This window comes from Alosa alosa, chromosome 20 (genome assembly GCF_017589495.1).
Source record: "Alosa alosa isolate M-15738 ecotype Scorff River chromosome 20, AALO_Geno_1.1, whole genome shotgun sequence".
Taxonomy (NCBI): Eukaryota; Metazoa; Chordata; class Actinopteri; order Clupeiformes; family Clupeidae; genus Alosa; species Alosa alosa.
The window spans coordinates 11674073-11699436 of NC_063208.1; the positions used below are offsets into that span (position 1 = coordinate 11674073).

General features: G+C 43.0%; 1 protein-coding gene across 1 annotated transcript in view; it reads left to right on the top strand.

Annotated features, from left to right (window-relative positions):
- gabbr1b (gamma-aminobutyric acid (GABA) B receptor, 1b) overlaps positions 1–25364 on the top strand; it is a 101961-nt gene that overhangs the window by 25653 nt on the left and 50944 nt on the right. The window contains 2 exon segments of the mRNA XM_048229246.1: positions 3746–3763; positions 24525–24685. Of these exon segments, the coding sequence (XP_048085203.1) occupies positions 3746–3763; positions 24525–24685 (179 nt within the window).

A 25364-nucleotide genomic window follows, 5' to 3' on the forward strand; every position in this document is an offset into this window, starting at 1 on the left:
TCTACATTAAATGAAGCTTAACTGCACAAATGCTTCCTCAGGACAAAATGTAGCAAGCTAAGTTACATACTGTACATATTGCAAAAGTAGTTTACTACATCAGAGGCTACTTTGTAATTTACAAAAACATAAACATGAAAAAACATGAACATAAACAACAAAGTAAACCAGCAAGTCAGTGCTATTTGAATGACCTAGCCAATATAACCCAGTAAAACAGACACAATAACTTAGTTACTTTTATTTACAGATGTAGGCTATAACATGATCAGTTTAAAAAAAAAAAAAAAACAACTCTTGATTGTTACTCTCACACTTTTTTTGGGGAAAAAGGCTCCACATACTGTAATAGCAAAAGGCAGGTACTGAGAGAAGCATGGCCAAATGTGTGTTTCCTTGTTATTATGACCACGCCCGCGCAGCCATATAGGTTTAGTCATATAGGTTTAGTCAGATTTTTTTTTTTTTTTCCCGAAAGGAGGGTAGGGCAGACACAGTTCTCTGTGAATATCTTGAGAACTGTAGGGCCTAGGATGACCATTTATTTCCGTATGTTTGCCTCCAGGGGTCATGTTAACCCATTTCATGTGCACAAACAGAAACACACACACACACACACACATACATTCACAGTAATCATAATGTATGACACATACTCACACAGTAGACATATGTACGCTTGCATGCACAGGCACATACGCAGGCACAAACACAAGCAACACGCACACACACACACACACACACACACACACACACACACACACACACACACTCACACACACACACACACACACACACACACACACACACACACACACACACACACATAACATAAACATAACACAAACAATCAAGAATTTCTCCGAATTATAAACAGGCAAGATGGAGGTGGGGTTGTATAAAATGAATTTTACATGTGAAATCTATGAACTAATCATGTTTTGGTACTTGTTGTCTAGCAGATACCAGTGAGAATTGAGTGTGGATAATGCAATTTAGTGAGACAGTTAAAATCATATAGGCCTTTCAGCGTGATTTCTTTTTGTGGAAAAAATGTGCTGGACTGGGCGGCGGTCATATTTTGTACAGCTCTGCGGTACATCTAGTTCTGTGACAAATTAAGCAGATAAATGGTCTAGAGAGTGAAGGAGGCCATAATTAAAAACTAAAATAAATAAATCTATCAGACAGATAAAGCAGGGAGTGGCCAAATCAACAGTTTGGTACATTCTTAAACAGAAGGAATGCTGTTGAGCTCAGCAACACCAAAAGGCCTGGAAGACCAGACAAGACAGCTAAGGTGGATGATGGCAGAACTTTTTCCTTAGTTATAAAAAAACACATTCACAACATCTAGCCAAGTCAAGGACACCCTAGGTGTATCATTATCAGAGTCTACAATCAAGAGATGCCTGCATGAATACAAATACTAGATGCTGAATCGCTTCTCGGCCCTTGGCTAAGACATGCGGTCCACTCGCTGGTGAGAGGACGTGGTCCTAACCATTTTCATGGTTTGGGCCCTCTTATCTGTGAGTTATATTGTGTTTCGGGGCAGCTGTGGCCTACTGGTTAGCGTTTCGGACTTGTAACTGGAGGGTTTCCGGTTCGAACCCGGACCAGTAGGAACAGCTGAAGTGCCCTTGAGCAAGGCACCTAACCCCTCACTGCTCACCGAGCGCCGCTGTTGTAGCAGGCAGCTCACTGCGCCGGGATTAGTGGGTGCTTCACCTCACTGTGTGCTGAGTGTATTTCACTAATTCACGGATTGGGATAAATGCAAAGACCAAAATTCCCTAACAGGATCAAAAGAATATATATATGTATGTATACTTACTTATACTTGAATGCAAATACCAGATTAGACCTCGCTAGAAAACAGAAAACAAGATTCTTTTACAGATGAAACCAAGATTTATACCAGAATGGTGGGAAGTGAAAGAATGGAGAACGAAAGAAACAGTTCATGATCCAAAGCATACCACATCATCTGTTATACATGACTGTCAAATTTGAATAAAATGTAAACCATTAAATTGGGAAGGCCTCATTACATACACAGATTCTTGTCTCGTGTAGAAAATTCTGCTGCAAGCAGGGTAGGAATTTCACGGCGGCCACGACGGCCATGTCACGACGGCCATGGCCGTGATGCCCCTTTGAAAATCAGAGGTTTACAGGCCACGGTGGCCTTGGTGCCCCCTTCTTTCAATATTCTGCTTTGCGTCCTACTAATAGCGATTTTTATTTAGCCTGTGGCCTGTCAAAAAAATCTTAGCATTCACAGCTCAAATTAATTTAGTCTTTTACGCAAGTGGAGAAAGTGACAGCGCAAGAAAGAAAGTGCGTCCAAATTCACCCATTCTTCTCAGTTGAACTACTCGCGAAGTAGCCTGTTCATCACACAGACATCACAAGTATCACATGAAAGAGCTTTTTCTCAGCTTTTAAACGATGTTAGCCAATAATTGCTGTGTTGAATGGTTCGCAAGAAAAGTAAATAATATAATTAAATTTAATCATACATTCATTCATCTCGGTGGAATACTTCACGAACCCTTCTTTTAACACATGACAAACCATAGCAAACAGCAGACCTTACCGTACAGTTAGCTGTTCCAGAGTAATCCAGTTTTGAATTTGCAGTAAATTTCGACATGCATGGATGTCTTCAAATTTGGGCTTTAAGTTTTACAATGTGTTTAAATTGTTCCACATGATTTCATAACGGGCCAAATACAAAATAAATGTTACAAATATCGCCTAGATATTAGTAAATCAGAGGACAGCTGACTAAGAGTTTGTGAAAGTAGCCTTAATGATCACAAAATGCTAAGCATGCATCTAGGCTATTTGAGTTTCTTAAAGCTGAGCTGTGCTTAAATTGTTCAATACATGATTTCATAGCATTTATATATAGCCTAGATATCTGTAATTATTAGATGATCAGATGATTTACAGTTCTATGTAATATGTCATGTTTCATGTTTTTGTAATGTTTCATACAGTGATGCAGGCCTTCTGCAGTGAATAGGCTAAAAACTTTGATCATTTTTATAGCCTACTACTGTATAGTTAACTTTGGCCTTGGTGCCCTGACATGTGGCCTTTGTGCCCCCCACCAAATATGCCCAACTGAAGGCCAAGTGGCCTTGCCCCCAGAATGGAGAAATTCCTAGCCTGGCTACAAGACAAGATTGTATTATCCCATTTTGGAAAAGTGTGTTTAGTCAGTCAGCTTTCTCAGTTAGAACTGCAGATTGATTGTAAGCCGATCGATATAAACACACATTCCAGAACTAAAAACCTAATCTTCACAAGTGGTTAATCAGTAGTCAGCTCTGTCAACATTAGCTACAGTATACTACTCATTTTGTCCCCATTTCATCTGCGCTTCTTTGCTTCCTGATTTCTGTTGTTTGCCTTTCTGTCCAATGTTTAGCTATTTTTAGTTGGGTTGGAGTTTCAGTTACTTGTGGTCCAGCGATCCTGTCTGTTCTGTACATTCCATGTTGTCTGCAGTTTTGTTAGTTTCAGTAGAAACTTCCTTTTTAGCTACTTTTGCCCATTAATGTACATTACACCTGTTAAATAAACCACATACATAATAAAATAGTTGCCTTTTGTGTGTACGTTCTAAATGTGTGTGTTCAGTTCTTGAGGTTGTGTGTTGGTATAGTTTTATATTTAAGTCGTTTTCTGAAGTCTAACCCTATATGTCTTTCTTTTCTCTTTCTGCTGTCAGATGACAGAAATTACACCGGTAAGTCTGCTCATACCCTCCACTGTAGTAAACCTGTCGCTCATATAGTATTGTTTCTGTGTTAGTTACTGTGAAGTTTAAAATATAATACAGTGCTATTACAGTATTTATAGTAGTACTATGTAAAGCGACCTTGAGTTTGAGAAAGGCGCTATATAAAATAAACTTATTATTATTATTATTATTATTATTTATTTATAACTGCTTCAGTCCAGATCAGACGAAGATTTATTGTAATGACTTGAAAACTCTACACATCATAACTTCTTAGTGTGAATCATTCTCACAATGATGAGCATAATGAGTTAGCCTGGGAACACCCAGACCTTCACTTGGTGTACAATTGGGAGTGGGTCTGTACAATTGAGAGTGGGTCTGGAAAAGGTTCATTAACTTATGACTTCCAGCAGGGGTGCTACTAGCAGTGAAATTAAACTTAAATTTGTACATTAAACTCTTACCAAATTGTTTAAAAAATGTAGCAATCTTGTAAACAAAGGCTTTAAATGCAGTCGTTTACTCAATTCCAAAGAAATACACGTCCATGCCAGATTAGAGATTGTATTTGTGTGCCAGACGGACATGCAGAGCAAATCCCAAATTTCATATTTGCCGAAAGTTTGTATGTGTATACCCAGACTAATAATGAGATATGATGATGAGCAGAAGTATGTCATCATGATGATATGAATGACAACACATGTCATAACATCATTAATTATGTACATGATGCTTGGTAGGACTGTGTGTTACATTCCATAAATATACATCAGCGTTACGTTTCCACCTCTGATCTTGAAAAACGGGAATCAGAACTATATCAGAATTCATATCAATAGCTTCATAGCAATAAACTAGCACCTTGCATGTTGTAACTTGCTGGAAGTACTTCAGTGCTTCCTTGGCTCTGAAGTAGTTCTGTCACAACATACACTGCTTGCTCTGAGTATATTTTTTGCACCCATGACAATGAAAGGTGATTATTTGGGGCATTCTGAGCCATGCCGTATTTTCACTTTTTCTTTGAACTAAATAGCTAGAGCTGTCTTCAGCGCCGACATGAAGACAATGTTTAGTCTGCTGCATGGCTTTTTTATGTCAGACTTGATTAAGTAGCCACATTAAACCAGTAAGATGCAAGATTCTATTTTACAGGCACCTGAGCAAAAAAAGAAAAGACTATGTCAGCTAAAATAGTTGTCTGTCTAGACATTGCACTAGATAGATGGAGGAAAAGTAGTTTAAAAAAATAAATCTACACCTAAAATCCCTAAACCTAAAACTTCACTCCTTTCAGCACTGAAATGTTGATCTCAAATGGCACAATATGGACATCAGACACTTCCACTCCATGACAGGACTAACAGACAAATTTACCTCTCAGCATAGCCAAAAAACATTACATCTTACAGTGCTGTACTACAAAACATATTGCCTCTCGGCATAGCCTAACACATTACATCTCGCAGTGCTGTACTACAAAACACGTTACCTCTCAACATAGCCTAAAACATTACACCTGCTTCTCCTGTGGCAGAACAGGTTAATGCCTTCAAATTGCTTTCTTGAATTTCCCCTTGGGATCAATAAAGTATCTATCTATCTATCTATCTATCTATCTATCTCACAGTTCTGTGGTACAAAACATCAATATGAAGGTCAAACATAATTCTCAGAATAGATCCAACTGAATAGATCCAAAAGTGTCATATCTGCAATAGAGAGATGAGGGTAATATAACTTCAAATAATGGAAATCACTCATGCCACTGATCCTGGAAGTCCATTTTATTGGTAATGAATGGGCAACCCTTCAATTATGTATCCATTCACTGAAGGGTACATACATTTTAGATTCTCCTCTACTCTAATGTTTATGGGTTTGTTGGCAAGTTGTACTCCAGTATGAAGTGGCTTTTAAGCTGCTGTAGATATTTCTTTAAACTTTTATCCAACTTGAGAGTGCATGTGTGTAAGGCCAGTTCGTATAATGCATATGCAAAATATTGGGTAAGGATTTGCACTCTGCCCACCCCTCCCCCTCTCTGGAAGTTTCCTAGGTGCTGAGGACAGACCTCAAGAGTGTTTCATATGGCCTTTTTTCCTCTAAGAGCATCCTCTTTGAGGTTAGCTATCAGAATGTGAAGTCCACTTATGTAAGTGTTCAAAAATAGCAAAGTGAGAAAAAAAAAATAATGGTTTTACTATGCATATAATCATCTGACCTCTTCCTGCTGTCCTGAAGATAAGAGTGGAACTGTTTTTTTTCTGTGGTACTTTTGGTACCCATTTCATCATCTTATATGATAGTTTTGGATGTGGGTATAGTCAGAAAGAGTAGTAGAGCAGCAAAGTGTGTGAGAGGAACTTTTTGTACTTTTCACTTGCGTGCATAAAACTATGTCTTGAATATCCCTGACAGCATGATACCATCATGAATCTGAACACTGCAAAAACTGCTTATCTAACAAAATCTAACCAAGTGTTATTAATCTTATATCAAGATAAAAAAACTAGTTGGTATTGTTTTCAGTATAAAGAGACTTACCTAGCTTTTTTTTGAAATCATTTGACTTAATTTAAAAGAAATTTGACTTATTTTAAGACATCTCATCTTGAAAACAAGCAAATTTGTCTGCCAGTCGCGTAAGCAAATTTGTCCTAAAAACAAGCAAATTTGTCTGCCAGTCGTTGAGCAAATTTGTCTTGATAAGACTCCTTAAAATAAAGTCTTCTTAAATTAAGTCAAAATGATCTTTTGATAGGGCGCTAGGTAAGTCTTTTCATACTAAAAACAATACCAAATAGATTTTTTAATCTTAATATAAGATCAATAACACTTGGTTAGAATTCATTTTTTGCAGTGAAGTTACAAAATGTAGTCACCTAAAACACACACTTTAAAATGCTAAAAAGGTGCATAGGGCCACTTTAAATTGATTTTTAATGTATGCTGAGAGGGTAGATATAGTCAAAATATTATTGTATATGTCTTCAGCCAAAACAAAAGCAAAAATTTTTTTTTTTTTCTACTTTAAGAAAATATGAAAATTGTAGTGTTGATTCTCTCTGGAACAGGAGCCTCAGTACTGGATATGAACATATGTATATCCTTATTCCAAATTATAGGTCTTAATTTAGCAATATAACTGTACCAATGTGTAGTTACCAATGTTTGCCGAGATCCCAGAACAAATCGTGCTGGAACTTGAACTCACCTACATGCAAGTTATTTCAGTAACACTAGGTGGCAGTGTGACATAAAGCCAGCAGCCCTTGTCACAGACTGCATTTTCTTCTTGGGGCCTTGTGTGTGTGTGTATGTGAGGAGGGAGTACCACTGTGTCGGTCTGAGGTGGTGCTGTGTTGTCACCATGTCGGGGCGCTGTTATGCAAAGGACCCTTGCATCCCTCAGACATCACCATAGCTGTTTCTATGTAACCAGAGCTTAGTGTTTACACTAACAAGACGGCGCACTCCCAGTGTTCACCACGAGATGGCACTGTGGAGATTCAGAAAAGACAAACAACCTACCGCATCACTGCAGACACAAGGAAAGGCTGTGTCTAAATAGCTGGAGTCAAACACCATCTCTGTGACAATGTCAATGACAGCCATACAAAATAGACGGCCCTCACATGTAGAAGTGCACAGCTGAAGTGTGGGGAAGTGGCTCCTCCAGGTTTCAGGAGGGAAGGGGGCCCAGCCCAGCCCAGCGTGGAGCCCTGCAGGGCTGCAGAGTGGAGCTGCCACCTGAGGCTCTGGCTGCGCCAGGCTTCTGCTCCGGCTCGGCTATGAGAACCCACTGGCTGCCTCCTGTGTTTGCTAAATTGATTAATGGCCGTGTCACAATATGGCAATGACGTCTGCACAGGAAACCGCTTAGAACACAAGCAGACGGGGGGATTTGGGGAGGGCGGGAGGGGGCGGGTGTTGCTGAGGGAGACAAATGGAAAGGGGATGGAAACGGGTAGGAGAGAATGAATGAGTGAGTGAGAGAGAGAGAGAGAGAGAGAGAGAGGGACACAGAGAGGCTGAAACAGAGAGGGAGAGATGGCGGGATTCATTGGAAGGGAGGTGGGAGAAAAAAAAGCGGACGATAGAGAGAGTGAATTCACGGGGGAGGGAGAGAAGCGAGAGGAGGCAGATGGGAGCAGGGCAAGAGAGCAGGGAGATTTATGTCTGCCATTTCTCCGCTAAATGACATTCTGCCCCACTGTTTCTGTCCCACTGGAAATGTGTTTTCTGGTTGTTACTGCATTTCCTCTCATCCCACATGCCTCTCCAGGGGAATGCACACACACACACACACACACACACACACACACACACACACACACACACACAGTGCCACACACACACACACACACACACACACACACACACACACACACACACACACAGTGCCACAGAAGCATACAGACATAGAATTAATCGCACACTCACACCATACCAACCCACCCTTGGGTATGGTGTTAGTGTGTTTTCTGCTGCTGACCCCTCTGTGTCCCATCTTATCCTGAGCCCATGTTCTCACCCCTTGTGCTCATGTTCCCTCGGGCTCCTGTCCTGCTAACATTAGCCGCTGCTGATGTAGGTTGCAGTCGTGGCACGAAGCCTTCTTTGCGGCACTTGTGTGGATGCTACCTGATGGCAGTCCATTTTGAGATCTACTAATTAATTGAAGGAAGAACGTTTCTAGTTTTGTATTGTACAAGATATTAGGACATATGGAGATCTACTAATCAATTGAAGGAAGGAAGGAAGTATGTTACTAGTTTTATATTGTATAGAGGACATTCAATAAAACTGGTGTTGTTCTAAAATGTAGCACAAAATCAACAAAGTGCAACTGAATGCTAGAAGCTGACTCTGAAATAGAGAACATACTGTATAAACACATAAGGAGATGATGTGCACAGATGAAACCATAAAATACTGCTGACTGTCGGCACAGTTAGAGTGTTCATTTCTGAGCAGATGGTAGGGGCATACCTGACGATGGGTGGTAGGACGTTACTCATCTTCAGTGCAGCGACCACACGCACTGGCTGGAAACCAACAGCGTGGGGTAAGACAGCTACCTCACACGTGCACACACACACACACACGCACACACACACACACAGTCTATGTTGTGATTGTGCAGAGCAGCATCCAGCACTTCTTGGAATGTACTGTATGGTCAGAGTCGCTGCTCATCTCTGCTGCTGTGGTCTGCTCTGCAGTATGTGGTCAGCTTGACTTTGAGGTTGAAAGGGGCGGCACTCCTCTTTGACATCAGGTCAGCCGACCGTTCAGTCAGGTGCAATGTGTCAACTAGACTTTACAGACCAGTCAAATAGTCTCAGGTCGAGCTAATTCACCCCTCACTGCATTAAGGCAACTAGCTAATCACATCAGATAGATGTATTTGGCCAATCAGATCACTCAGATAGTTGTATTTGGCCAGCAAATCAGAGTGTATTCTCAGTGTGTAGCATTCTCTACAGTGCAAGCTGAAGTGAATTGTGCTGGACTTCCTCTCAGACCAATGTCTACACTGATAATTCATATAGGGTGGTGAGCGTTCCGGTGCATAATGGCTGCCATGCATCACCCAGGTGGGGGCTACACAATAGTGGTGGTAGTGAGGGTCCCCTTCACTGTGAAGCACTTAGGGTGCGTTGAAAAGTGCAATGTTAATGCAATGTGTTGTTGTTGAGTTGTGCTAGAAGTGTGTGAATGCAGGTGTCTGAGTGTGTGTGTGTGTGTGTGTGTGTGTGTCTGTCTGTGTCTGTCTGTCTGTACTCTAAATGGTGGGCTTGTCTGAGCACCCACGTTGTTTTGGGTTGTTGAGCTCAGATTTAAGCTGTAAAACCCTGGAGTGATGAGGGTGAGTGTGTGTATGGTGTGTGTGCGTTTGTGTGTGTGGGGGGGGCGGTGAAATGATGAGATTGGGCTGGTGGGGGGTGGATAGCTGGAGATGCAGGCGATGTGTGTGTGTGTGTGAAAGAGAGTGTGTATGTGTGTGTGTGTGTGTGTGAGAGAGAGAGAGTGTGTGTGTGTGTGTGTGAGATTGGTTTTCTCCCTACAGGCAGCGAGCAGCATTAGAGCATTTTAATTAAGAGAGGGCACCCAGCATGAACCTCTGTCTCATTCTCAAACATCTCTCTATCACTCTATTCTACCCATCTCTCTCTCTCTCCATCTCTCTATCACTCTATTCTACCCATCTCTCTCTCTCTCCATCTCTCTATCACTCTATTCTACCCATCTCTCTCTCTCTCCATCTCTCTTTTATTCTTCTCTCTCTCTCCATCTCTCTATCACTCTATTCTACCCATCTCTCTCTCTCCATCGCCTTCTCTTAGTCTCTTTCGCTTTCCCTCACTGTCTGACTTCACCTCCTACCTGTGCAACGCTCAGCATGGAAAAGGTCATTATAGAAGCACACTGTGTGTGTGTGTGTGTGTATTAGTGTATATTAGTTCGGTTGCATACAGTATATGACTGGATATGTGTATTTTAGTGTTCATGGACACACTGGACACTAGATAATGATGGCTAATGATTGGCCAGGTAAACTGTGTGCACAAAGTGTGTGTGTGTGTGTCTGTGTCTCTCTGTATGTGTGTGTGTGTGTGTGTGTGTTTGGAGGAAGCCACAAGAGAATACTAAAAGATCAAAATGCCATATGGCATTTCTGTGACATTCTAGCTCCCCTCACGCACACCTGCCACACACACACATTCACTCACTTACTCACAATCCCATCAGCCGACTCCTACATCAGAGATCCCACCCTGTGTTCAGATGACCATTAAACCACTCTGTCCCTCTCAAGAGAGAGGGAGGGAGAGAGAGGAAGAGCGAGAGGGAAGAGGAGGGGAAAAGAGAGAGGGAGAGAGAGGGAAGAGGAAGGGAAAAGAGAGAGGGAAGGAGGGAGAGAGAGAGGAAAGAGGAGGGGAAAAGAGAGAGAGAGAGGGAGAGAGAGAGAGAGGAAAGAGGAAGGGAAAAGAGAGAGAGGGAGAGAGGAAAGAGGAAGGGAAAAGAGAGAGAGGGAGAGAGAGAGGGAGGGAGGGAGATGGGCTACTGGTGTGAATAATTCATTTGGATGGCAAAAGCGCTAAAGAGATTTAAGGGTCGGAGTGCACAGCAACACTTGTGCAATTAATGCCAATCAATCAACTATTAGATTACACACAAACACACAATTGCACAAACACACGAATACTGACATCAATGGACGGAACCTCTTGTGGATTTTAATGCCAATCGATCAGCAGCTTGCATCTCTACAGTGACCTCTGTCATCAGCACTAGACACAGAGAGAGAGAGACACACACACACACACTCAAGCACACTCACTCACTCACTCACTTACTCACACACACACACAAACCTACACACTTTAGCCCACACATTCTCTCAAGCACACACCTTCAGAGTGCACTGTCATCCGGGCCCATCCACGAACAGTGATTTTGTTAGCGGTTGTGTAACAGAGAATGGGTGGAATATGGTCACACTTGCTCACTGTGAGTTGCTTTAGCACGGTCATCTGTCTCTTCCTCGGCCGCTAACTGAAGACTTAGAATCCCGTTGGTTTCTGCTTGTCTGGCTGTAGCCAGATTACGTCTCCCCGGATCAGCTGGTGCTGGAAGACTGAACGTGTGCGACTGAGGAGAGACTTGTTTTGTTTTATACACTAGCATTTCCATTTCAAAGCATTTCCATATTTCCATTTGAAATATGACTAATGAAATGACAAATGTCTACTTTGAAAATATGCTGCATATGGAATGCTGCATTGGAAATTAAGCATAAAGGCACATAGGCATTTGTTGACATGCAATATATGATTGAGTTTATCGTCCTACTGAGTTCAGTATGTTTGATTTACTGTCTCCACGTAGCCTAGCACTTGCGTGGCCTCCACGTTTAGACGCGGTCTAGTCGCTGATCTAAATGTAATCTGGATTGACGCTCATTAGCTATGCCCTGAACCCAATTGGAACGCAGTGGAATAGTTCCTGACCTCAGTGAGTGCAGTGAATGGGAATCGTCAGTGCTGGCGCAGTGCTGGCCGCTTTCTGCACGGGTTCCACTGGGAGCATTTGGCTGCAACAGTGATTCTCTCCCTGGATGTTCTCTCTCTCTCTCTCTCTCTCTCTCTCTCTCTCTCTCTCTCTTTCTCTCTCTCTCTCTCTCTCCCTCTCTCCCTCTCTGTCTCTCTCCCCTCTCTCTCTCTCTCTCTCTCTCTCTCCCTCCCTCTCTCTCTCTCTCTCTCTCACTCTCTTTATCTGTACTTCCATCCTTCCTTTCCTTCTTCATTCATTCCGACTGTCCTCTTGCAGTGGTGCTCACATTTCTCTACGTAGTGCTCTCTCTCTCTCTCCAGTTCTCCTCGCTGTCGGTTGCTTCTTCGCTGCTGTACGCTCTCTGTCCGTCTAATGGGATGCGAGCAGGGTGTGAGGAGCGTGCGCGGGAAAGCGCTGATGCAGCCCAAACTCTCTTGTTACATCTTTTATCAATGTCTTGTCTCCTCAGAAAAAAAAAATGCAAGAGGCCTCAATATGGAGGAACATCAGTCCTACTAATCTCTCTGACGTCTCACACACTCTTGCAAACACACACACACACGCATACACACACGCATACACACACACATGTACACACTCACGTACACGCTCACACACACACTCACACAAATGCACACACACACACACACACTCACACAAATGCACACACACACAAACACACACACACACACACACACACACACACCACAGCTGTAGCAACAGTGCAGAGGGCAGCAGGATTGCAGACAGTGAAATAAATACCCCAATGACTTCAGCATCATCAAAGCTGCATCATAAACATGAGCAATGGCGCCAGTGGAAACAGCAGAGGTGCGCTCCCAACACACACACAGGAGCACTCACACACACACATACACACACGCACTCATACACACACGCACACACACACTCTCACACACACACACACACACACACACACACACTCGCAGGCACAGCGCCTCTTAGACAGGCAGTGAGATTAGAGTGTGCTTTATGGACACTCGGCACAGCACATTACAGTTATTACATCCCAGCAAAATGAGCTGGAGAGACAGCAGAGAGGGAGGGATGGAAGGAGAGAGGGATGGAGAGAGAGAGAGAAAGAAAGAAGGGACAGGTAATATGAGAGTAAGTGATAAGTGAGAGAAAGAGAGGTGAGTAACAAACCGAGACAGAGAGAGGGAGAGGAACGGATGAACAAACATGTTAGAGAGACAATGGAGGCATCAGATACAACGAGCTGTGTGTGTGTGTGTGGGGGGTTTAGCATGCAGCTTAAAAGATAAAATAGAACCGGTGGAGCAGCGTGAACACCAGCCATGCTGAAGGAACCGTCACAGCCTTAGAACATCAGACCATCACAGCCTGAAAACATCACACCTTCAAAACATCAGACCCTCACACCTGCAGAGCATCCGCTCCTGTCCTGTCAGCAGGCTGGCTGAGCGAGCCAGCGCTCATGTTTTTAAAAGAGAGCAGGAGAGAGAGGCTTGCCTGAGACTTGCTGCTTCACTGCAGAAATTTACCCGGATCATAGAACTGGAAGGGGTAGTACAATTAACTAAAACAGCATTCCATTGTGGGCAGAACTTTGTGCGGACCTGTAACTGTACAGAAATGATGCAATGGGTTCACGCACACACACACACACACACACACACACACCTCCTACAACTCTGTAACATGTTTAGTGGTTATGATATGATGACTAATGAACAGCACAGACTCTGTGCTCCTGAATGACTTCTGAGGTCATTTGCAGAGGAGGACTGAGTGTTGTGTCAGCGGAGATAGAGAGTCTCTACAGCTGAGATTACACCCAACATCACCAGCAACCTAACCAAGACACCAACATCCCAACGGCTTTCTGGTACCAGTGTAACACCATCTCCAAAACACCAGCACCCACCTAGTTTCATACATTTCACATACAGCCTTCAAATGGAGCATAGCGTTAGTTCAGGCAGGCCACGGAGTCTTGCCAGTTCCCTGTCCGGCTCAGCTGATTAACAGCTGATTGCTCAGCTGATCATCTCTGCTCGGTCATTGGCGGAGATCATTCAGAGCGCCTTATTTAAGCTGCCTTAGTCTACCCTCTGCCTGCCGCTTCTCTGCAAGCCCTTTTTGCAACCCACCTCCACCCATCTCCTCCTCATACTTCTGACTTGTCAATGTTGTCATTGATGTCTGCTCTGTTCTGTACCCCATGGGGGGTTTATCTTTGCTGCTCTCCCTGCCTTAGGCTTTCCATGTGTGCACATGGAAGGGCAGGGGGCTCCCAGGACAGAGCATAATGTAATGTTATGCAATGGTAAATAAAGCTATATCTTGGCAAAGTGGTCCTGACTGAAATGCATACTGGAGCTCCACACCCACTGCACACCTCAGATTTATTGGTCATGAAAAGGCTGTTTTCCACTGCAGGAACTTGTGGAATGTTTTAGGGCCGTCTGTACCTCTGGGTAGTTTCTGATGGCAGGAACTGCCCCTGTAGGACCTCTTTCAGGGCTGTTTTTCTGCTGAGAAATAAGTACCTCCCTCTGTAACTGCTGGTTGCCTCATGCAGTGATGTTTGATGCTTGCTGCTTCACGCCATAAGTGGAAGAAAACAGGCAGCATTTTTAACAGCAGCAAGCATTTCTTTTTTACTATAAGTGACATGCTAAACACAGCAAAGTTGAGCTTGTTGAGGTTGCAGTCACTGAGTGAACACAAGTAAAACGTCGACTGAAATGTAGGCTTTAATTAATCAAAGTGGTGCTGGTATATCAGGAAATTACAGCTGTCATGTTGCCATTTAATCAAGTGTTGGAAACTTTATTGCAAAATTCAACTGTGACTCGACCTTGGAGTAATCCTAACGTTACCTAGAAAATCTGTAGTTAGTGTGGCTGTTGGTGTGGCAGCTGGAGAAATATATGTATCATTACTTTGGCGAGCTTGGAATTGACATTGCGATCGAAGTGCTAAATTATTAGGCTACGTGACCAGTAGGTCTGTAGATCCTACCCAGCAGTGGACACAAAATGGCAGAAAGGGCTGATTAGATTCATTAGATTAGATTCAACTTTATTGTGTGCAGCCTATTAACCTCGAGTTCATCTGGCAAAATGCTGGCAACTCAAATAAAAAATTGGGGTTATACTGTGGAGACCTACATACGATTGTGCCAATTGATTAGGTGGGATATCTACTGTATAAGAATTTATTGTAAATCAAGGGAAGTTACTGAAATTAGATTAGATTAGACTCAACTTTATTGTCATTGTGCAGAGTGCAAGTACAAAGCCAACGAAATGCATTTTGCGTCTAACCAGAAGTGCAAAAAAGCAGAAAAGTGCAATGTGATATACAAAGTATAGACAGGTGATGCATAGGAAGGACAAGAATATAGTGCAGTGTAGACAGTAGTATGCAGTAGGTTTACAGAAGATGGTTTAGAGTAATATAAATTAGATATAAATATGTGCAGTGTATTAGCAGTTACTATAAGAGCAGAATAAATATGGCAAATAAATATGTGATATGAACAATGTATGAATAACAAAATGTGAATCTGAATGTACAGACGTGTGCAATGTAGTAGCAGTAACAATATAATAGTAGTAAGAATAATATAGAGATATGCAGTGTAATTATGAGAAAAACAGAATAAATATGGATATACAATATGAACCATATAGACAGATACAGTATGTACAACTATGTGCAGTGTGATAACAGTACCATTGTAGTGCAGATACAGTAACATTATAAGAGTATTAAGAATAAGTGTAGGATGGATAGTATGAAGAGCAGTAGAATAAGGCTATATGTATAAGTGTAAATACAGTACCGGGGGCATTAAGGGGCCATTCCTCCATTCCTGTACATTCACACCTCCTAGGAAGTGCCCTGAGTTCATAACATAACGACATAAGCGCACCGGCACTTTACACCCACTAGTTCATGTACACCAGCACTGAAATGTTCAACTCACAAGCATTCAATAAACAATGGATTTTATTGAGCGGCACTGACAAAAATAGAACTGAATCCTAATCTACAAGGCGGCAGGTAAAAGGGTTCGGCGGTGGTGTGCGGGATTGTATTGGAAACAATGGAATCCAATGCAATCGAACATCAAAAGCAAAGTGCGCCGTACTTATGTCAGCAGCTACAGTATGTGTGGAGCCCTTAATGGAAAACCACCTGAAAACACTTGATTTGGAACACCTGGCTGGCAAATCAAAAGCATAAAGTGACAAACATCCAGCACATCAACTATACTCATACCTGTACCAAAGCTCCTAGTGCCAGCTCTTAACGGCAACAATCACCATTCAGTTTCAGAGTATTTAACACACAGGTATGATTATTAAACATCCCCACAGACACACTCACTCTCTCATAGACTGTCTGGTCCGAGCTGACTTTCTTTAGGTTCAACACAATGGCAGGCATCTTGAAAACGTAAATATGACTCATAAGTGTCACACTCATAACATAAGTGTGTGTGTGTGTGTGTGTGTGTGTGTGTGTGTGTGTGTGTGTGTGTGTGTGTGTGTGTGTGTGTGTGTGTGTGTGTGTGTGTGTGTGTGTGTGTGTGTGTGTGTGTGTGTGAGTGTGTGTCACAGTGATTACTGTGCGTGAAGATCGCGGCCTGACAAAAAAGATGCTGCCTTCCACTGGTAGAGGATGAATCAGCAGGGGGGGGGAGATTAACCAATCACAGGAGCTCCTCATCTAGCAAGCAGAAAGGGTTACACAGTAAGCAGGAAGCACAGCATGATGACAAAGACACAGAGAGAGAGAGAGAGAGAGAGAGAGAGAGAGAGAGAGAGGGAGAGGGGAGAGAAAGACAGAGCAAAGAAGAAGTAGATCTGGGAACAGAGAAAAAGAGAAGTAGAGAGAACAGAAGGAGAAAACAGACACTGATGCAGAGAGAGAGAGAAAGACTAGGAGAAAGTAGGTGGGTATAGGAAGATAGAAAAAGAGATGGATAGAGAGAGAAAAAAGAGAAAGAGAGAGAGTACAGGCAGAGCAAACAAAGAGGGACAGAAGCTTTAAACAGCAGGTGTGTGCCTACTCATATTTCACACTCTAAATCAGCAGAGAGAGGGAAAGAGAGAGAGAGGGAGGGGGTGGGTGGCAGGGGCCTCTCATGCTCGTTACAATGTTTGATTCTCTCTTCCATTTTGTGTGTTGGTAAGTGTCTCCCTCCTCATGTTGTCGTGGGCATTGGCACCATTGTATGTAAAGCCATCTTACTGTATTAGAATGTCATGCTGTGCTATTCGGGGTTAAACGCAGAGAGACCTAGCTGATCCGCGCCTCAAGCTCCCTGTCTTTCTTTCCCCCAATGTCAGCTTTATTCCAAAGGCATTTCTCTCTCTGTGTGCACTGATACTGGATGCTGCCAATCACCACAGAAAAAGAGGAAGAGAAAGAGACAGTGAAAGAGAGAGAGAGAGAGATAGAGAGAGAGAGAGTTGGCAAGAAGGTATTTAGTGGCAAATGAATTGTGGTGTCAAACCGCACAGATCTAAGCAGGACGTCACCATAGCAGCAGATCGAAGGATTAGTGTAGTGATGAGAAGAGCGGAGCGATGCAGGAATGAAGCCACGGCAACGCAGACAAGGAGTGTGGGAGGGGAAGGAGCAAACCAAAGAATATGACTGCATGTTGCTCCTATTTGTTTGCATTGCTCAGAAACTCATTTCCTGTTGATGGAGATCTGGTTTTATTTGTGCAGCACCGAAAGATACACCACTTATATCTTATGATACACACACACAAACACACACACACACACACACACACACACACACACACACACAGCAGACTTTTCATTGGAGCTCTGAACTAGCCCTGCCTTCGGCTGTTTAATGACTGCTACAACAGCCAGTCACACTGCGCAGCTGTGACCTGGCAACATTTATAACCAATGGCATTGTCCCGCTGTGACCTGGCAACTGGCATGACCAATCACACCTTCCCAATTTGAACACATGAGATTTCGGGACACTCACAGACATATCTGGACACACACATACATACATACACACACACACACACACACAAACACACTGTTGTCTGTGCGCTGGCCAGCCAGCCACCACCTGTCGGTGTGTGAGCTGACTTCCAGCGGAGTGTTGCGGCGCAAATCACAGGTGTTCCTGCACACCACCACGCTGTTTCCATGGCGTACTGCCCGAGATGCAGGTGTGCGTTGGGGCGTTAGAACAGAAGGTGGGCTAAATGTGCTCTCTGACGCCTCGTTGGCCATCATCAGTAGCACAGCTGTTTCAGTGCAGTAATACCCACGTCTCTGAAACATGTCCCAGTTTCATTACATATCAACCATGAGTTTCCGATGCGTGCCCAGCCCTTTTAACATAACACCACTTTACCTCATCTCATGGTCCAAACTGTTTGTAGAAAGACTAAAAGCAGACATTTCTCTCACTAAAAGGTTTCGCTGAAAAACTGTCTGGTGCAATAACTCATCATTGGTTTCATCATTGAAGTTTTCCCATAACATACAAATGAGTAGCTTGAGGGAAAACAATTATCTCTGTTGGGGTTTTCTGTTTCTGTATATTTCATTTGAAATGTCTTTTAATGTGTTCATATAAGCATACAAATATCATAATGAATGATAATAAATTATTTGAATTGAATTCATTTTGGAACATGAGTCATTAAGCAAGCTTTGCATTAGCTAACTGACTAATGGACTACTTAACTGCCAAGTTTGGCTAAAAAAAGAGACTTTCAACAGGCTTATATATGTATGCATCTCTGAGGTGTTTGTACAGTATTTGTTGTGTATATTGTATAGATAGTGACCTTGTTATGCTTATCTATATGTATGAATGAGAGAAAAGATAGATAGATAGATAGATAGATAGATACTTTATTGATCCCCAGGGGAAATTCAAGAAAAGTGTGTGTATTTGTGGTATGTTTGCATGTGTACAGGAGCATCCCCTGATGATTGCGTGTGTTTATGAGTATGTATGAGTGATGTGTGTATCCTCATGTGTATGTATGAGTAATGTGCGTGTCCTTATGAGTATGTCCGGGTTATGTATATGTCCTTATAAGTGTATGTAGGTAATGAGTGTGTCCTTATGCATAGCACCGGTCCTCTCTGAGGTGATGGCAATTCGATTAAGGAGCCCAAATATTTGTCTACAGCCAATGACACTACTCCTACCTCCCCACACCCTGCACCCCTCCACAGCCCACAGGCTGGGCTGGTCCTCTGTGAAATCTCAGCAGTGGGAGCGTGGAGGTGGAGGGGGAGGGGAGAGGGGGGTGTTCTGATGCATCAAGCTCCCCCTCTGGCTGTTGATGACAGCGGTCAGGTCCCTCCAGAGAGCGGAGTTTCTCTCTGTATCTCCCTCCTCGCTTGTCAAGCTTGACACTCCTCTGCAGAGGCGGCGAGTGGAGATCCATACCAATGCAGATGTCACACAACTGACTGCTCGAGAGGCAGCTGTCACAAGACACGCACTCCCTCCGCCCCCCTTCGCCTTCGCTCCACACGCACCAGGGGAGGGAAGGCAGATAGAGAGAGTGGGGGAAGTGGGAGCAATCACACCATTAGCATAGTAATCAGATTGAATGAAGTGTATTTGAATTGATGAATTTCATTAAATGGAAGCATGAATTAGTCATTGGAGTCACAGAGGGCTAACAAGAGGAAGCTGGAGGAAGGGACCATGAGATAAAGATAGAGAGGTACTGTACAGTAAATTGGAAGGAGGGAGAGGACGAGAGGGAGCGTGAGGTCGAGAGAAGCTGCTCTGATCTCAGTCCCTTCCTCAGAACAGGAGGCAGCTCTTGTGCGCCGCCCTGCTGGTGCTGTTTTGCCACTGATCTTACTAAATACAAAAGCTGAGGGTGTGACTCATTTTGGTGGTTGTTTTGCAGTGTTTTGAAGAGATATGACCATTTAGCAAGGGTGCTGTTGTCTGTAAAGCTGTTTGAGTTCGATTCCTCCCCATCTGACATAATGTACAGTATCTGCTCTTTCTTTGCATTTACATGAGAGAACAATGACATTCTGTTGCAACACTTAGTTCAGATTAATCAGATCAATGTCTGACACATGGACTGAGAGGAGAGGTTTGAACTCCAAACCTCATGTCATAGACATACACATGGCATGTGGCTGTTCACATTAAGACCACGTCTCATTGCAATACAAGGAGATGTTGTATTTGTGCAGTTTCTGTCTCGCACCATCAAGGTTGATTTGCAGGAGAAAATAACAACCGATAAAGTATGCAAAAAAGGTGGAATGCAGGAAAGTAAGAATGTGTTTACTGCCTGGCTCAGTGAAAAAAGATTGTGTTGTAGGAGTAGAACATTGATTTTCATACCAAATTACTGAAAACAAAAGATAGTGACACATCTGTGACTCATATCACTTTAGAATACAGACACGATGCAGGATATATTAGACCAATAATCTGAGTTGGGAGAAAGCCATATCAGCCTGTGTGCCATCCGCAATCTGAGTGACTATCAATCACTGAGTTCCATATTACTCATACTGTAGGCGCAACCTAACCCTGTAGACATGAAAACAAACAGCATCTCGACTCGCGCTGGTGTCCCATTTGTTCGAGAAACTGGATAGGCATGCTTAACAGCCCACACTTTTTAGCATGCCGGACCTTACTCTCAGGCTGTGTGTGTGTGTGTGTGTTTGCTTGCTTGTGTGTGTGTGTGTGTGTGTGTGTGTGTGTGTGTGTGTGTGTGTGTGTGTGTGTGTACATGCCTTTTCAGATTGTAAAGCCAACAGTAACTGGGGCAGATGAGAAAATTTCAGCAGACTGATCGGAGAGCAAGAGAGAGAGAGAGAGAGAGAGAGAGAGAAAGGCAGACAGATGAACAGAGAGAGACTGACAGAGAGAGAGAGAGCGTCTGGAGGGCTTGAGACAAAGCCAACACCTGTGTCTCCCAGGAGGAGACCCCTCCGTCCAAAACACTCCTCCATCCAAACAGGCCTGTTGGTCCTGCACACTCCTAATGCCTGATGAGCTGCAGTGAACCTGACAGCTGGATTTGCAGGGCAGTGCGCGGGCCACAGTCTCTTTGGTGGAGGTGAGGTGCAGAGACATGACCATTTAGCTGGGGGCCTCCATTGTTTTGTCTCTCACTCTCTTCGCCTGAAGAAAACTTTCACACCACTATTTGCATATTCTAAACAGATCATTTGGGTTCAGTTCCGTTACACAATTACACAACGGTAATTACACAAAACAGCCAATTACATATATTGCACCAATTTACATGTATTAGCAGCTAGTACTTTTCATCAGCACAAAATGTAAATTAAATATTGTTCATATTAATCGTAAGCTTAATTTAATTTAAGGTCACTGTGAATTGTCTCTCGTTTTATCTCACTAGTTAAATAATGAATGATCTCAATAATAATAATGAATAATCATCTCTATGTTTTCTAACTAGAAATGCATTAGCCAACTACAGATACAAAGGCAGTCTGTTTAGTTTGCTGTCAACCCAGTTGATGGACAAAATAAGTAAAAATGAAATTCAAGGAGAACCTTGAATATTTAAGTAAATCCATTAATATCACCTTATCGTGTCATGTGATGAAGTAATTTCTTGAGGTTTGGATTTTGATTGATTGCTTCATGCAGCCAGTGTTACAGTGCTGAAATATCTGCAGCTATTGTGCCTAGGCTCCAAACGATACCAATCAAGCTACAAAGGACTTTATTTATTATGCAGCTGAAGTTAAACATTGTGCCTTGTGCTTTGACATGTGAAGCCAACCAAGTTTCTGCTCTGGTGATTGGCTGACGTTTTAAAGGCTAAACTTGTAATTGGCTGACCTATGTGGTGCAAAGCAGTGATTGGGCAATCTCTGTGAGGATTCAGGGCAGTAATTTGCTCTTGTGTGTGTCTACTGTACCTGTTGGCAGTGAACAGGAGGAGGAGAGATGAACTGAGATACGCTACGATATATACCAGCCCAAAGGGAGACAGCACAGATCGAGACAGAGAGAAGCACACACACACACACACACACACACACACACACACACACACACACACACACACACACACACACACACACACACACACACACACACACACACACACACACACACACACAGGAAAGGGACTTTGTGTATATTTGATAGTGGTGGAGAGGGTACAACACACACACACACACACACATACAGGAGCAACAGAGAGGAGAAACGAATGAGGAGATGAAAAAGAAATATACATAAGCCAGGAAGAGGAAAGAGTGTACACAACAAAAAACACACTCCTGCATAGTGATAGACAGACAGAACACACACACACACACACACACACACACACACACACAAAGAGAGACACAAACAAGAGAGAGACACAAACAAACACGCATACACATGTAGGCTCCATCAGTTCAGTTCAAAGGCTATTGACATCAGAGAAAGGCTGGTGTTGTCAAAGCATTTGTACATATTCAGACGAACAAAAGGAAAATAATAAGTTAGAGGGGAAAAATACAATCACAAAGAGAAAATTGCTTTGTACACACACACACAAATCAGTTATCAGTTTCCACCACAGAATTATGCATCCAATGTTGCACACAATGAGAAATATTCATTCATACAGTCACACTATACCACCACATACCTACAACAGCAGGCATGTGGGCTCTCTCTCTCTCTCACACACACACACACACTCACACACCTCATAACATTACCATACATTCCCGAGTGCCCTCTGACACACACGTGGTGTAAGATTAGTGTGAACTGGGGCTCAGGGGACAGAGCATGAGATTCAAGGAAATGAAAAAGACGCGTATGCATTCTTGGTTTTATAGAATTTTTACTTGGCTGTGTGTGTGTGTGTGTGTGTGTGTGTGTGTGTGTGTGTGCGTGTGCGTGTCGTGCGTGCGTGCGTGTGTGTGCTTGTGTGTATATGTGAGTGGGAGAGACAAAGTATGAATCTGAGATGTGCTTGTCGAGTCCTTCTGGATTAAACACATTTATTGATTGGCAGATGGAGATGAAGAAGCAAAGAAAGAGTGAGGCATGGAGAGGAGTGAGGAGGAGTATAGGGTGTGATAGGATGGGAGGGTGAACGGAGAGAAAGAGAGTGATAGAGAAGAGCACTGTAGGCAAACGACAAAAGGAAATGGAGAGTAAGTGCAGACAAGGATGAAGATACAGAAAGTGTCTGTGGGCTACTTTGATAATGAAGTGATGTTTATAATTAATGTGAACTGGAGGCAGAGAGATAGAACAGAGCTTTGGATACGCATTGCCTTAGTGAGAGTCTCAAGGAGGTTGTGTGTGTGTGTGTGTGTGTGTGTGTGTGTGTGTTGTGTGTGTGTGCGTGTGGGAGGGGGAGATAAATGAGAGAGGCTGTGTTAAGGGATTGCAAATTCAAAGTGGTTTGTGAAACGGAGAGGGATAGCGCAAAGCCCCCTCCCTTTCTCCCTGCATCGCTCTCTCTTTCTCTCCCTCTCTCTCGCTCCCTCTCTCTGAAAACCTGGCTCCGTGTGGTACTGTCACACTCGCATCTACTGCAGTCTTGGAGAACGATCGCCAGCCTTGCTCGTACAGTCTTTTTGATCGCGGTTTTTTGTTACCGTCTGCTGAAGGAGACGCGGAAACAACAACCCATCCCATGCCATGCCATCGCAGATCAAGTCGCGTTATGACCACGATGACTTAGTTTACTCTTTAATTCCGAGGCAGACGACAATCTAGCCGGAGAGAACAAGAGCGCGTTTGTATTGCGGTCATCCTGTAGCAAAATGTAACGAGTATTGGTGTGCCGTTCTTACGATGCAAGGCGTTTGAGGCTGTTGAATGCGATTTCTAGCTGGTGACATTTCGAATTTATTCTGAAGACGCCTAACTCGAGGAATTTGTATCGCGGGTGTAATTTTGCTTATTAATTATTGTTAATGTGCCTAAAAAGGATTCAAGGTCTGTTTTGATAGAAAAAGCATATATTTCAGTAATTATGATTCTTTTTTACTACTATTACTTTGTCTAATGTGCGCTTTATGCGTTTATCACCAAACTCTTGCAATTTGAGTGCAGGTTAATATTTCAGTTTAAATGAGGTCTTCTCTATCTTTCTGTGAACTGATATCTAATAAGTAAATCCAATTAACGGCTCGGTAACCTGTGGTCATCGTTAATCGACCTTATTAGCCTCTGGTAATTTTAGCTTTCTTTCACTCTGTCGCATATTAATGTTCGATTTAAAGGAAAACTGGCGAAATGACTTATTCGTCTTAATACTTAACTAAACATGGATTTAATCATACCCCATGTGCCTCAGCAACACGTGTTTTCTCTGCTCTTTAAAAGCTTCCATTAAAGGAGATTTGTCCGTTTCATAGATCGGGATAACAACAAAATCATTTTACAAACAGGCGTGATTTTAATTAATTACATCCAACATTTTTTAGAACAACATAGAGTGGAATGTAAATTATTATTTTGAAAACGCCTCCGCCATCTATACTGTCCATAACATTGCTACACACCCATACTTGAATCGGAACTCACCAGACCCAGGTGTTAGTTAACATGGCAGTAACCTGGCTGTGTCTTCGCTGCCCGTGGCGTCTCTGCCCCGGCTCTCCCTTTCTCCTCGCCTCGCTGATCCTGCTGCTGTGTTGCTCGTGCCCCCCGGCTCTAGGCAAGAAGAAGCTGTACATCGGAGCCCTGTTCCCCATGAGCGGTGGATGGCCTGGGGGCCAGGCCTGCCTGCCTTCCGCCCGGATGGCCATGGATCTGGTGAACAACAGAACTGACATCCTACCGGACTATGAGTTGGAGATGATCCACTATGACAGCATGGTGAGTAGATTACCCCCCAATGTTAGCCTTTCTTGCTGCTCTGTTATGGGACTGAATTTTATGGGGGATTTCGTGTTCTGAGAAACTGAGAAAGCAACAAAGACTGGGTTCTCAGAGAGTCAAAACAAAACATGGGTCTCAGAGATTCAAAACAAATAAACCAGGAATCCGTTGCGAATAAAGTGAGAGAGAGGGTGAGCTTACACTGATTCACGACTTCTGCATAGTGTAAGTGCTCACGTGGGTATCGATGTAAATAATTGATACAGTCTAGGCTGTCATTATTCTTTCCCGCGTTTCTGCACAATTCGCTATGGACACTATTGTCACGATGTTTGACATAATATTTGGTTTGTCGGAGACAGTGGATTTTGCTAGTGTAAAATCAGTATTATTATCTCAGCTAAGAACATTCTTTTCTATTATTTCTGTACTTTGTGTTCTGTGCTGTGCTGACCTGTGCATCATACTGTGACCTTTTAAAAGGTTTTGTTAATGTGCTCAGTGGTGTGTCTGTTTGTGTGTATGTGAGTGTGTGTGTCATGTGGTGTCCATTGTGCATTGCTGTGCGGTGTATTACATGTTGACATACAGCTTGCTGTGTTGTACATATATTATTATGATTTGTATAGTCTCACTGGAGTTTGACTGTCAAGTGTTATCTGTAGCGTATTGTGTA